We start from the raw sequence: 14,400 nt of genomic DNA on the forward strand, positions 1-14,400 counted from the left end.
TCTTGTCCCTGACATCCTTAGACAGCTCCTTGCTCTTGGCCATTTTGTAGAGGTTAGAGTCTGACTGATTCACTGAGTCTGTGGACAGGTGTCTTTCATACAGGTGACCATTGCCGACAGCTGTCTGTCATGCAGGTAACGAGTTGATTTGGAGCATCTACCTGGTCTGTAGGGGCCAGATCTCTTACTGGTTGGTGGGGGATCAAATACTTATTTCCCTCTGCAGAATGCAAATAAATTCATATACTTTCCACAATGTGATTTTCCGGATTTAATTTGTGATGTGCTATCTCTCACTGTTACCAATAACCTACCCTTCAATTATGGGCTGCTCATGTCTTTGTCAGTGGGCAAACTTACAAAATCAGCAAGGGATCAAATACTTATTTCCCCCACTGTACATATGTATACAGCAAAGCATGGAACAAGCACAGAGGATATCTAAGAGAAAGGAAGGGATAGCAGAGATTAGTAGATGGTGTGGTGGTCAGGCCAAGCTCCCAGGGCTTAGAGCATACCTGTAAGATATATGAGATAACAACATAAAAGTGTAGAAACACAACATATAACAATATTGCCTTGAGGCTTATATTTCAAGAAATGATTAAATACTGCATACTTTAAACAAACATTTTAGAAGCCAATCAGGAGAATTGAGTTTGGACCATATTTTTAACCACTGGACAGGTCTTCCCAAGTTTATCTGCTAAAAATAACTCAAATTTGTATATCTGTAAAATTGAGCGCCATTTGAAATGAGGATTACGATTGGTATCATCTTTCCAATGTGCAAGAACTGTTTTAAGTGCAGAAGCAATAAAAATGTTCAACAAAAAAATTGGTTTCCAAAATCTATTAAGTGGTCCCCAGCATTTTTCTTGTTTCCAGGTACTCCTCCAGGTCTAACCACATCCCAGGGTGTTTTGGTTCGTCATGCTATGTCAGCTGCTAGAGTTACGCTAGCTGCTCATTTTGAAGTCTCCTCAAGTTCCTTCCTTGATTTCATGGTTGAATAAGCTGTGGTATATTTGTGAAATGGAGAGGTTGTGGGCTATAAGACATCACACTTTGATACAGTGGGAGGTTATTTGGGTGCCTTTTATAACTCACTGTTCGTTTTGAGTTTTTGGAGATTGAATGGGATGAGAGGGAGAGGATGGGTTTTGGTTTTTTTTTTGGGGGGGGGGGATGGGTTAGGGAGTATTTTAATAAAACTAAATTACAAAGTATAGAAGTTGTTCTTAAGGTGGATATAATTTTTTAATGATGTTCTGTAATGCGAGTAGATGTCTTTGTGTTATCTCTGAATATTTAATAAATATTTCTTTAAATTTCAAAACAAAATGTTCAACAAATTTTGTTGAGAGAGATCTAACTGGGACTGAAATAATAAAGAACCAAAAACAATAATTATGGACGTGATGGGATCCTGTAAAGGAAAAGGGATCCTTTAAAGGAAGAACAGCTGTTATAAAAGACCATACCTGGGACCAAAAATCATGCGTTAAGCGACATTCAAAAATCATGTGGATCAAGGTGCCCGGGTAAGAGCAACAGGACCAACACATATTATTTGTCATAACACCAGCAATAGCCATTTTATGCGGAGTCCAAATAGCTCTGTGATGGAAAAAATATAACGATTGGATATAGCTGGCCGATGTGATGAGTCTATTATTTTTGGACCAAAATTGTATCCATTCTTGAGAGGTGACCTGATGTTGAACATCTTTTTCCCATATTGAATGCAAACATAATTTACTTCTTGCATCTTTCCTTATAAAAAAAACTTGTATAAGTGTGAGACTACATGACCTTTATGAAAAAGAGTAGAGAGAAAATCATGAATGCTAGGAGAAGTATTACATAGTGTAGAAATTAGTTTGTTCTTAGTTAAACAGTGTTTAATTTGTAGCCATTTAAAATATTGGTTGTTAGGCAAAGAATATTGAGAACACAAATTTTCAAAAGATATAATGGAGTTATGAGAATAACTTTGAGCAATCGACTATAATCCACGACTAGACCATAATTCCCAATGAATGGGATTTTTATTAATTTTAATTAATGGGTTGCCCCAGATAATGGACTTCAAAGATGTGTGGCTCGGGATATCCATATAATTATCAAGGTCACGTAAACAGAAGTATGATGAAAGCATTATATTGTTACTTTTCAGAGAATCTGGCATAATTATTGGTAAAAAATTAGAATTGAGAGAAGGGCCCCATAATGATTTTTCTAGTGACAACACCCACAGAAGGTGATCTCTCCACAGGAGACACGAAAGCCAAAACACACAGACAGTGGATCCAAAAGAGCCCTCTCACAAGTAGTGTTTTCTTAAACAAGGTCTTTATTTCAAATCAATAAAAGCAAACCCTCAAAAGAGTCCTCTCACAAGTGGAGGAGTGGCCTAGTGGTTAGGGTGGTGGACTTTGGTCCTGAGGAACTGAGTTCAATTCCCACTTCAGGCACAGGCAGCTCCTTGTGACTCTGGGCAAGTCACTTAACCCTCCATTGCCCCAGGTACAAATAAGTACCTATATACAATATGTAAGCCACATTGAGCCTGCCATGAGTGGGAAAGCACAGGGTACAAATGTAACTAAAAAAAAAAGTGGTGTTTTCTTAAACAAGGTCTTTCCAGTGACAGCCATATAGGATAATAATTTAGGCGTTCTATTCGCCAACAGGAGGCTTGCTGTAAGATAAATGCTTTATTATATAGAAGAAAGTCTGGTCAAAGAACCCCTGCTTGTTCTTTAGTATTTTAAGGATTTTCAATGCTATTTTAGGTGGTTTCAAGGCCGAATTTTGATCCGCTTGATATTTGTGTTCCAAATCTTTGATAAGGGATTCCAGCTCAGTTAAGTGTTTATTGCTTTCTTTATTTTGATGTGCGGATATGAAAATAAATTCTCCTCATAGGGAGGCTTTAAAAGCTTCCCATGTAATTATTGCATTAGTGTCAGAGGGATTATTTTTGTGAACAAAGGTTTTAATAAACTTGCTGATTCTCTTCACGTAATTGTCTACAGTTAAGAGCTGGCAATTGAGTCTCCATTGTGGAGATCTAAATGGATTAAGCAAACATAATTGTAAAGAAAAGGATGTTGCCACATGGTCTGAGAGGGCAATAGGTTCTATGCGAACCTTTTGTATATTCTGGCTAAGATTACTGGAGATAAGGAAATAATCAATATGGGAAAAACTTTGGTGTGGGATTAAGAAAAATGTGTACTCCCTGGCAGTAGGTGAAAATTGTCTCCAAAAGTCAGTAAGATGAGATGAGTCGATCAGTGATTGTAAGGTAATGCGAGCTTTGGGAACATGGTAGAAGGCTCTAGTGTCTACCCAACCAAGAGTCGAGTGACATATTAAAGTCACCTGCTATTGTTAAAGGTAGTGGTTCACATTTCACTATTTTATCGGCCAACTCACTAAATTGAGCAATAGGAAATCCTGATGTAATAGAGACACTTTCATTAAAACCCACCTTCCTTCAGTGTCAGATAATTCTTGTTTAACCTGCCCATTTACATTTTTGTGAAAAAGAATTGCTACACCATTATTTTTACCCCGTGGAGGGGAACAAACAGTAATGTTACTGCAATTTGTATTTTTAATGAAAAAGTTCACCGCACGAAAATGGATTTCATTCAGGGCAAGAATGATCTTCTTCCTTTTAACAGGGTGTCGAACACCATGTAAATTCCAAGAAACAAATTTACACAGAAATGTTTGAGCCATTATAGTGTAATATATCAAACCAAAGTACAAGCATTAAGGACAATGCATGATGCTTTGAACATGAAGTAAAATTGTAAAATTTCAGTGGGAAGATTGAAATAATCAGCAGTAAATTCACATGAAATAAATAAAGCCAGGCAATAAACACGAAGGTAAAACCAGTGTAAAGAAACGTAACAGCAGAATAGAGTCAATGGCCCAAACTTCTTTTCAGCTATAGTTGACTTCAGAGGTGTGTGTAGGAGAACAGCACAGCGAGAAGTAGGATGGAATAAACTCTCGAGTAAAAAAAAAAAAATTCTAATAAACAGCCGATATAATCATAGCAAGAAGGTAGATTAACTATCAGTTAAAGGTTAAGTTATTAAATAGCATTGATAACTGTATATTCTATTCATGAATAAGATAAGGAATAAAGTTCAACTGGAAGTATATCCAGGAATTAAAGCCCAATGAAAAGCTCAGAATGCGTCATCCAATCATCCCGTTGGAAACACTTTGATCAAGATATTCCTGTAAAACAGAAGGTGAATCAAAGGATTTAGTAACGTTATTGAGATTAACAGCCATTCTCGCTGGGTACTGTAACCCATACTGGGCTCCAAGAGTTTTCAGCTGTGGTCGAAGCTGAAGGAATTGTTTCTTCTTAGTAGCTGAAGATTTAGCAAAATCGGAACAAACAAGATTTTCCTTCCTTCATATAGAACCGATGGTAAGGATCGGACCATTGAGAGAATTAACAAGGCATGTGGAAACCTCAGAAGTTTTGCCATGATAGGTCTGAGAAATTTACTATTAGGTTTGGGCCTTCCAGGAGACCTATGTGCTCGTTCGAATTCAAGCGGATATTCCAAGGTTAGTTTAAGTATAGCAGGGATCCATGTTGAAAGAAAGGTGGTAAAATTTTTCCCTTCTGCCCCTTCAATGAGATCTAAAATTTGTATATTGTTGCGTTGGCAATGATTTGCCATGTTTTCCAGGTGTTTTTCTAGGTAAACAATTTTATCGGAGGTCACTTTGCTGAACTGATGTAAATCCTTAGCTGTTTATTCAACTTCCTCTGTGGCCTGTGCAAGCTTGTCGTGAATTTTCATTCACTGATATTGAGAAAGACGCTAAGAGGGGCATAATCGAATGGGGCACCCACGTTGTCATGAGGGCGTCCTCGCAGGATGGCCCCGTAAAGGGGTGAGGCAACCTGTATTATCAAAACAAGATGGGCGTCCATCTTTCGTTTCAATAATATGGTCGGGGATGCCCAAATCATGAAATTTAGGTCGACTTTAGAGATGGTCGTACTTAGGTCATTTTTGAGATGGTCATCCCCGGTTTTCGGCGATAATGGAAACCGAGGACGCCCATCTCAAAAACGACCAAATCCAAGCTATTTGGTCATGGGAGGAGCCACCATTCGTAGTGCACTGGTCCCCCTCACATGCCAGGACAACAACCGGGCACCCTAGGGTGCACTGCAGTGGACTTCACAAATTGCTCCCAGCTGCATAGCTCCCTTACCTTCAGTGCTGAGCCCTTCAAACCCCCCCAAAACCCACTCCCCACAACTGTAAACCACTACCATAGCCCTAAGGGCTGAAGGGGGGCACCTACATGTGGATACAGTGGGTTTTGGGGTGGTTTGGAGAGCTCAACATTTACCACCACAAGTGTAACAGGTAGGGGGGTGATGGGCCTGGGTCCGCCTGCCTGAAGTGCACTGCACCCACTAAAAACTGCTCCAGGGACCTGCATACTGCTGTGATGGAGCTGGGTATGACATTTGAGGTTGGCATAGAGGCTGGAAAGACATCTTCTGCTGGTAGATTCTGAAGAAAATAGAAATTTATAGTCAAAATACCAGCTATTATAACAATTTTCCTGAAGTAAAGGGAGAGAGCTTCTCACTCCTGCGTCCATCGCCGATGCTTGCCTCTAGTGCCTCCCAGCCAACCCACTATCTATTCTTTGATATTTTGACCTCACTTGGTCTCACGTAGCTTGATGTGGAGTAGTCTAGTGGTTAGTGCAGCAGACTTTGATCCTGGGGAACTGGGTTTAATTTCCACTGCAGCTCCTTGTGACTCTGTTGCCCCACGGACAAATAAATACCTGTATATACTATGTAAACTGCTTTGAATGTAGGTGTAAAAACCACAGAAAGGCAGTATATCAAGTCCCATTCCCCCATTTCTGTTTTGTGCTGGTTTTTTGTCCTCGATTGGGTCTCAACACTCTGTTTTATGCTGATATTCCTTTTATCTCTCTCACTGCACTTTATGTATGCTCTGGTGGATCTTCCTCCACTGTTACCCCTCTATCAATCATTGTACCTCAGGTCTCTGTCTTGGGCACTTTTATCTCACTTCACTTATTCCCTTGATCAAGGGCCTCTGGTACTGTCTTTGTGCTGATGACTCCCAGATCTATCTCAGTATCCTTGAAATTTCACCAAGAATCCAATCCCAAATCTCAGCCTTCTTGTTTGACATTGCTGCCTAGATGTTCCTCTACCATCTGAATCTTAGCATGGCCAAAACAGAGATTCTTATCTTTCCATTGAAACCCACCTCCTCTCATTCATATTTCTGTTTCTGTGGACAGAATTGTCATCCTCCCTGCTTCCTCAGCCAGCAACCTTAGGATCATCTTTGACTCCTTTCTCTTTTTCTCTACATATATCCAACATACTACTTACTGTTTCTTTCTCTTTAACATTATTAAAATTCTGAACTCACTACTAAAACTATTATCCAAGGGCACGTCATCTACTGCTTTGACTATGGCAACCCTTCCCCACTGAACCATCTCTCTACACATAAGACTAGTCAAAATTTAACTGCATGACATACCTTCCATCAGTGTTGCTACACACAAAAATCCTTTTCTCTCGTTACTTCATTGGCTCTCTATTTGTTCTTGAACACAGTTTGAACTTCTCTTATTCCTTACAAATGCATTCATTCTACAGCTCCTCATTACCTATCCTCTCTTCTCTTACATCTCCTTACACCCCTCCATGAAAACTCCATTCATTGGTTAAGCCACTCTTATCTGATCCCTTCTCCTCTACTGCCAACTCTAAATTCTGTTCTTTCCAGTTTGCTCAACTGGCCATCTACCAATATTCAAGGGTACTTAATCAGGTAATGCCACTGATTATTGGCACTGATTGGCCAACCTGAAACCAGGCAGGGGAGGGGTTTTACAAACACTGAGGTGTTGGCGGAGTCAGGGAGCTGCCAGCAGTTATGCAGGTGTCAACAATATTCAGTGCCAGTGCCCACATAGCTAAGCAGAAACATAGGACTTCACAAAAAGCAGTCTTATGTATACCCGCTTAGCTACCGTGTTTCCCCGAAAATAAGACCTACCGGGGTTTTCCTGCAAATTTAAAATATAAGACATCCCCCCAAAAGTAAGACCTACCAAACTTTTTTTTTTAAGCAGGGTCACCTCCCCCCCCCCACCCGAGGTCGCCGGGCCCCTCCGTCGCTCCCGGAACTAACCTGAAGCTCCTCTCACTTTCGCAAGTTCGGATTCGAAGCAGCAGCGCAGACCTCTCCTTCCTTCCGTGTCCCGCCCTCGCCTGACGTTATGTTACATCAGGCGAGGGCGGGACACGGAATGAAGGAGAGGTCTGCCCTGCTGTGCTGCTGCTTTGAATCCGAATCCGAACTTGCGAAGGTGAAAGGAGCTTCAGGTTAGTTCCGGGAGCGACGGATGGGGGGCTCGGGTGGGGGGGCGACCGATGTTTCCCAGAAAATAAGACATCCCCCCGAAAATAAGACCTAGCGCGTTTTGGGGAGGAAAAATAAATATAAGACAGTGTCTTATTTTCGGGGAAACACGGTATGTGGGTGCCAACACACTCTACTCCCTTCCTTCCCAACACCCCAACAAGGTCCAGCCCCCCCCCATCATGCTCAACTCTCATCAACATAATCCAAACCTCTCCTGCCCATTCAACATGAAGCAACCCCCTCTAATATGCTCATACTCCTCTTGACATGATCTGTCCCCATCCTGACCCTCAACATGTGACCCCCTCTCCCATCCCTCAAACCAATAGAGGATCCCCTCCTAAAGCCTCTGGAAAAGGCCCCCTTCGGGCACACCCCCAAGATAAGCCCCCCTCGTACATCAAAGAAGGCCTCCATCTGGGCCTACCTTGACATCCTTGGTCTGCTAGTGGGTCTTTGGGGCAGTAGCGAACCCCACTCACTCCTGACCCTGTTGGCTGTGGGTGCAAAATGGCCGCTGTAACTTCTAGCGGTAGTTTCGCAGGACAGGGAAGGGATGTGGTGATGGAGGTTGGACATATTGGGGGAGTTAAGAAGAGGTCACATCATGTTGAAGGGGTAAGAGGGATCAGGTCATATTCAGGGGAGTTTGGACATGTTGGGGAAGTCCGACTTTGTTGGAGGAGCAGGTGGGGGGATTGGAATCAGGGGAGGGCTTATGTGTGTTTCAGCCAATATTCAGTCAGAAGTCACATCAATGAGTGTCTTATGCAGGCCCTGGCTGAATATCAGCCGCAGCCTGCAGAAGCTCAAGAAGCCAAAATATGTCCAGTCAGAATGGCTGTTAGTGTTAAAAAAAAAAAGAGAGACTGACTGCAGCCAGCTGAATACTGACAGTGTTGTGTTAACCATTTCACATTATAAATAAAATACCCTAATTCTTTTATTTGTCCAGGTTGTCTGTCTTGAACAGACTGTAAAATCTATAGAACAAAGACCATCTCATGTGTATATGTACATTGTTATGTACCTCTAGTAGTACTACAGAAATAATAAGTAGTAGTATTACTTTACCATGACAATGAGATTTTCAGCTGTGGGGCCCAAAGCTTCTAAGGATTCTGGTTCATCTGTTGGTCTCTTGTAGTGGAAAGCGGTTCCAGCTACATCAAACTTTCTTGGCCAGTCAATAGTCCATGCTCCATTGATATAGTAGTCATCCCCTTCAGATTTCAAAGCTAAAATAAACAAACACCAATGTAAATTCATTCAAAACCACTTTAAAATGACAATAAATGTGACGAACCACAAAAAGGATTGCAAATAACTCTTGTGCTAGCTTTGGATCAGGTTGGTTGCTCTTTAATATCCCTAAATTCTGCAGGTGGAAAAAACCCCCACTGCTGGCCATAAAGAACTAAAAGCATATGGGAAATGCATTATTGGAAAATTGCATTGTAGAACTTACATAATTCTACTCAGTTGTATTATGCACATCTCACTGAAGTTCAATTAGCAGAAAAGAATTTGACTAAGACTTCATTTTTATTCACAAACCAAGTACTACAGAGGTTTCCTGTGTTTTAGGAAGCAGGCCCCCTGGCTCTTCCCTCTTTAGCCTCTATCTGAACCTCACATCACATTACCCCTGTACACTTGTGGTGCTTATGACTCCTTACTATGATGAAGATGCTGAAGTGATGAGGTAACTAATTGTTTTGCCTGTGGGAGTCACTGATCTGCATTCCACACTGGGGTCAAATCCTTGCTTAACATGTAATTATCCCTGGTGAGGAAATCTTGTCGGTCATGGTTATCCTATACCTACAGTCTTAACTGTAGTGAGCAGCACGAGAGGCACTTCAGATCTGTACCAGTAATGATGCAAAAAATAAAGAGCAGAACCAAATGTAAGGTCCAAACAGCAAATTTATTAATACAAACCCAACATGGTCCACGTTTCGACCTTTCAAGGGCTGCCTCAGGGGTAAAGTACTAAAAACAACAGCCAAAATAAATTTTAATCAAAATTCCATAACATAAACTCTTCAAACAAAAAACAAAGTGTGAGAGTTCCAGAGTAATTATTGTGTGCATTTACAAAGAACACATATCATGCAATTAAACATTTACAATAAATATGTTTATGTTTATTATCAGACTTAATATTCCATCATTTCTAAACAAAGGTCAAAGTGGTTAACAAATTCAAAAACAAATAAACAATGCACAGAACAGAAAAGGAACTCCACAGGAAAGGACCAGTCAGTCAATCAAGTCTCCAAGTCTAGTCTCTGCCACCAGCCAGGGTAACCCAGTACCCACCACTAAGGCGCCTGAGGTGCGAAGCCAAAGACAAGACTGAAAGTGAGTTTTAAGAAGCGATTTGAAATGTGGAAAAGAAAGCTTGGAGGGGGGGGGGGGAGGTCATTCCAAAGTTTTGGAACTAGAAAGAAAAATGCAGCATGTTGTGTACATTCATAGTGAGCCTGTTTAGGGGAAGGAAGAACAAGATGGTGTGAGTCAAGGGAGTGGAGAGATCAAGCAGAGTATAAGAAATCACAATGCAGGATAAGCAGGAGAACTGGAATGGAGGGTCTTATGGGTAATGCAGAGAATTTTAAATCAAACCCGCTCTTTGATCTTGTGACGGCTCCTAGAACATTTTCCAAGGTCATGGTGGTTGTTGTACCCTTTCTGTGGCAGGAGGGCATCCAGTTGCACCCTTACCTGAATGACTGGCTGATCCAGGCTTCTTTCCAGCAGGAGAGCAAGCAAACAATGGCTCGTGTTTCTTTCTGCGATCACTGGGAGGGTGGGTTGGTTGGTCAACCTGGCCAAGAGCCATTTGTTACCTTCTCAGTCTCTCAAATACCTTGGGGTGATTTTTGACAAGATGGCTGGGATGGTCTCCCTCATGAAGGCACAGCAACTGATGTTACATGACCAGATTTCCCACCTTCTTTTCTGTTCCATTCCGTGGGCCTGGAATTTCATGCAGATTCTGGGTTCTATGGTGGCCACCTTGGAGATAGTGAAATATGCAACCACTTCAATTGGCCCTCCTCAGTCTCTGGTCTCCAATCTCAGAGGACTATTAGGTATAACTGCCTTGGTCGGCGTGGGCCCAGTTTGCAATGCACTGGTGGCAGTACAAGGACGCGCTCAAAAAAGGGGTCTCCCTGTCCACCTCTGACTGGATGATAGTCACCACAGATGCCAGTCTGTCAGGCTGGAGAGCCCACTGCCAGGTCAGATGGTTCAGGTGGTGTTGACCCTGCTGAAGGCTTCTTGGCTGATCAAACTTTTGGAGCTGAGGACCATTCATGCCTTACAAGCATTTCGGTTCTGGCTGTAGGACAGGCAGGGCAGGCCAGGTATTCTCCAACAATGCTACAGCGGTGGCTTATGTCGACAAGAACGAGAGCATGAGAGGCTGCGCGCCTCTGCCAGTGGGTGAAGAGGAACTGGATGGTGCTGACTGTGGTGCACATAGCGGGCTCGTTGAATGTGCATGTGGATTTCCTCAGCAGGAAACTCCTGGATCAAGAAGAGTGGGAACTCTCCAGATCTGAGTTTTGCCTGATTACCGCAAGATGGGGGGGGGGGGGTTCAGTGCTGGATCTCATGGCCTAGCGGCTCAATGCAAAGGTGCCCATATTCTTCTGCATTGGCCGAGAGTTGGGCTCAGAAGGAATCAATACTTTGTTGCAGATCTGGCTGCAGCATCAACTGCTGTATGTCTTCCCACTGTGCCCATGATAGGCTGTTACTTGGGTTGCACTGTGTGACAAAGAGGCACCATAATTCTGGTGGCTTCAGATTGGCCATGGCATCTGTGGTATGTGGACCTGATATGGTTGAAGATCGATGGTCCCTTCTGGATAAACCCCACGTGGGGTTTTCTCTCACAGGGTCCAGTGGTCATGGAGGATCCCTCCCGCTTTGGTCTTACAGCATGGCTCTTGAAATGTAGAAGCTGAAGAAGAAAGGTTATCCTCACCCATTATTGCAACCATGCTTCAGGCTCAGAAATAATCCACCTCGGGGGCTTATGCACACATGTGGCGCACCTTTGAGTTCTGGTGTGCAGCTGCAGGCCTGCAAGTGACTATGGCGTTGGTTGCCCACAATCTGGCCTTTTTATAGGCTGGGTTGGAGAAGCACTTGTCTCTCAGTTCTCTGAAGGTTCAGGAGGTAGCTCTAGCGTGCTTTCATGGACAAGTACAGCACATGTCCCTTGCGGTGCACTCGGATATCATTCATTATCTTCAGGGGATCAACTAATTGCGGCCCCATCTTCACTCCATTTTGCCTCCGTGGAGCCTGAATTTGGTCCTGCGGAATTCAGCAGCAACCATTTGAGCCTTTGGACTGTCTTTCTGTGAAGGATCTGACCTTGAAGACAGTTTTCTTGGTGGCTATCACTTTGGCTAGGAGAGTTTTGGAGCTGCAGTCATTGTCATGCAGAGGCCCATTTCTCTGCTTTACGGGTGGGAGTCTCCCTCCAGACGGTTCCGTGGTTTCTTCTTTTCATCTGAATCAGCTGATCGACCTGCCTGTATTTTGCAGGGAGGATTATCCTTCTGAATTTTGAGCCCTTTGCTGCTTGGATGTATTTGGAGGTCACTAATGAGTTTCGATACTTGTATCACCTTTTTGTTCTTTTCGCGGGACGCAGAAAAGGTGAGCATGCCTCTAAAATGACTGTAGTGCATTGGCTAAAGGAGGACATCGCATCAGCATACATACTAACGGGCAAGGCTGCCCAAGTGCCATTTCGAGCACACTCTATGAGAGCGTATGCAGCAACATTCAAGGAGGTGCAAGCGGTGTCAGTCGCAGAGATTTTCCAGTCAGCCACGTGGCCTTCTGTTCACAAGTTTGCAAAGCATTACAGACTGGATGTGTTGGCACGGTGAGATGTGGCCTTTGGGACCTCCGTGTTGTCCACGGGGGGGGGGGGGGGGGTCTCTGGGTCTCTCCCTACTTGAAGACTGCTCTGATATATTCCACAAGTCTCTAGATTGATCTGTGGGATGCTATGGAAGGAAAATGAGTTCTTATCCAATAATTTTCTTTCCATTAGCCCCAACAGATCAATCCAACCCCCCCCCCCCTTACTGTATGGTGCTTGTCTCAGAGTGGACACTCATTGTAGCAGTTGGCAGAGCATGATGGTGGCTGAGAGTTGTCTTGGCAATTTCTGGAGTGGAATGCTTGTGTTCCGCTTTTGTGGGGAAGGGGTGTGCCTTTCTTCCCCAGGGTCTTCTACAGATTGAGTTGCTCACTGTTCTTCTCTATAGGTTAAAAAATAAATAAATGAAGATAACATGGATACACCAATTCTACAAGCGTTATTGTCTGGCTGCGGTCATGTGATTGACGGTTGGATATGTTGAGTTTTTTGGATTGGAGGCAGGAGATTGCTATCCTCAATGGTTTTCCTCACTGTTTTGATACTGACAATACTAAAGTTGGCCGCACAGTATCTTAAATGGCAGAGTTCTGCGCTCTCTCTTCCACCTTCTAGTAGATGGATATAACCCACAAGTCTCTGGATTGATCTGTTGGGATTAATGGAAAGAAAATTATCGGGTAAGAAGTAATTTTTCCTTTAAGACTACTGTTTTAATATGGAAATATGCCCTTTTATTCATTTCATTTTGGAAATCATTGGCTGAACATTGCCCATATTTTGCTAAGGTTTTAAGGATATAGAGTTATGAATGTGTTTTTAAAACTGTGTGTTCTATTGTGCATTTATAAAATGTACACCTTAAAAGGATATGGTGTGATTTGTTATGTTAATTATTTTTATAATATTGCTGAGTATCTTTCCTAGTGAGGTTGGAATTTTTAAGCTTTTTACTCTAGTTCCATAAGGTATGTAAGTTTTAGAGCTGGAGCACCTTATCACACCCTGGCCATTTGGTGCCAATTCCATCTTAGCATTTACAAGAACAATAAAACATTTAGGGGCCCTTTTACCAAGCTGCGGTAAGCACTAACGTGTGCTTACTGCAGCTTAAAATGGAGTTCTGCTGAGGCGTCCCATAGTATTTTATCATTTGAATGACATCTGAAAAGATAAGTTTTACAATTCAATATTTGGTATATATAATTGGCAAACATAACTTTTTGAGTAAAGCTAAACATTTTTTGGACTGATGACGAGTTATGATGTAGATACTCTTAGAAATAATTGGGTCCAAAAAACTGACTATCTTCTGATGGTCCCTCGTACCTAGAAACAATAGTATTTAGAGTTATATATGGTGCTGGAATGTGACAGTGATTGAGCAGAGAGTGAAGTATAGCATAGCTGCCTCCATCTTGGTTCCAAAGACATTATCTATGTTGCAGGGCTCATTAGTGAGTTTTTCTTGTATATCATATCTGAGGCCCAAAGCCATGAGAGTCTGCAGGCATTGATACCTATGGCAGAAAAACTCTCAATGCTGTATCAAAAACACCATTGGTTGTTCTGACTGTGTGTGTTTTACACCACTTTTCCCTTGTTCACTAGTGACCTAAGGTCATCAAATTCCTTTTGAGAATGAAACTACAACAGACTTTCTACATTCTACAGGATGTTCTGCATGTGCTGGTCCATGAAGAAATAGTAAGAAACTATGTGGAAAATAAGAATAAATTATGAAAAGCTTTCCTCTCAAGAAGATACAGGGTATGGACAACCATTCAGGGATATTGAGGAGTTGGTCCTCATCTGATTGGCCTTCTTAGAGTGGATTCAACTATCATTTACTGGTATGGTAACTGCTGCATACGGAATCTGGGTCCTTTCTGGATTCAGTACACAGAGTCAGCCTTCTTGTTAACAGAGTGGGTTTCACACATTTTCATCTACGTCTACTTAAGTATGCAATGAGTAAGAACTGTCACATCT

The 14,400-nt window shown here is 42.4% G+C and overlaps 1 protein-coding gene across 1 annotated transcript in view; it reads right to left on the minus strand.

Moving 5' to 3' along the window:
- Nucleotides 1-14,400, minus strand: part of ADAMTS6 (ADAM metallopeptidase with thrombospondin type 1 motif 6) — a 648,820-nt gene that overhangs the window by 118,241 nt on the left and 516,179 nt on the right. Inside the window, exon 19 of the mRNA XM_030193183.1 lies at nt 8,565-8,728. Within this exon, the coding sequence (XP_030049043.1) occupies nt 8,565-8,728 (164 nt within the window). The remainder of the gene's footprint in view (nt 1-8,564; nt 8,729-14,400) is intronic.

Source organism: Microcaecilia unicolor, chromosome 2 (assembly GCF_901765095.1).
Source record: "Microcaecilia unicolor chromosome 2, aMicUni1.1, whole genome shotgun sequence".
NCBI classification, from domain to species: Eukaryota; Metazoa; Chordata; class Amphibia; order Gymnophiona; family Siphonopidae; genus Microcaecilia; species Microcaecilia unicolor.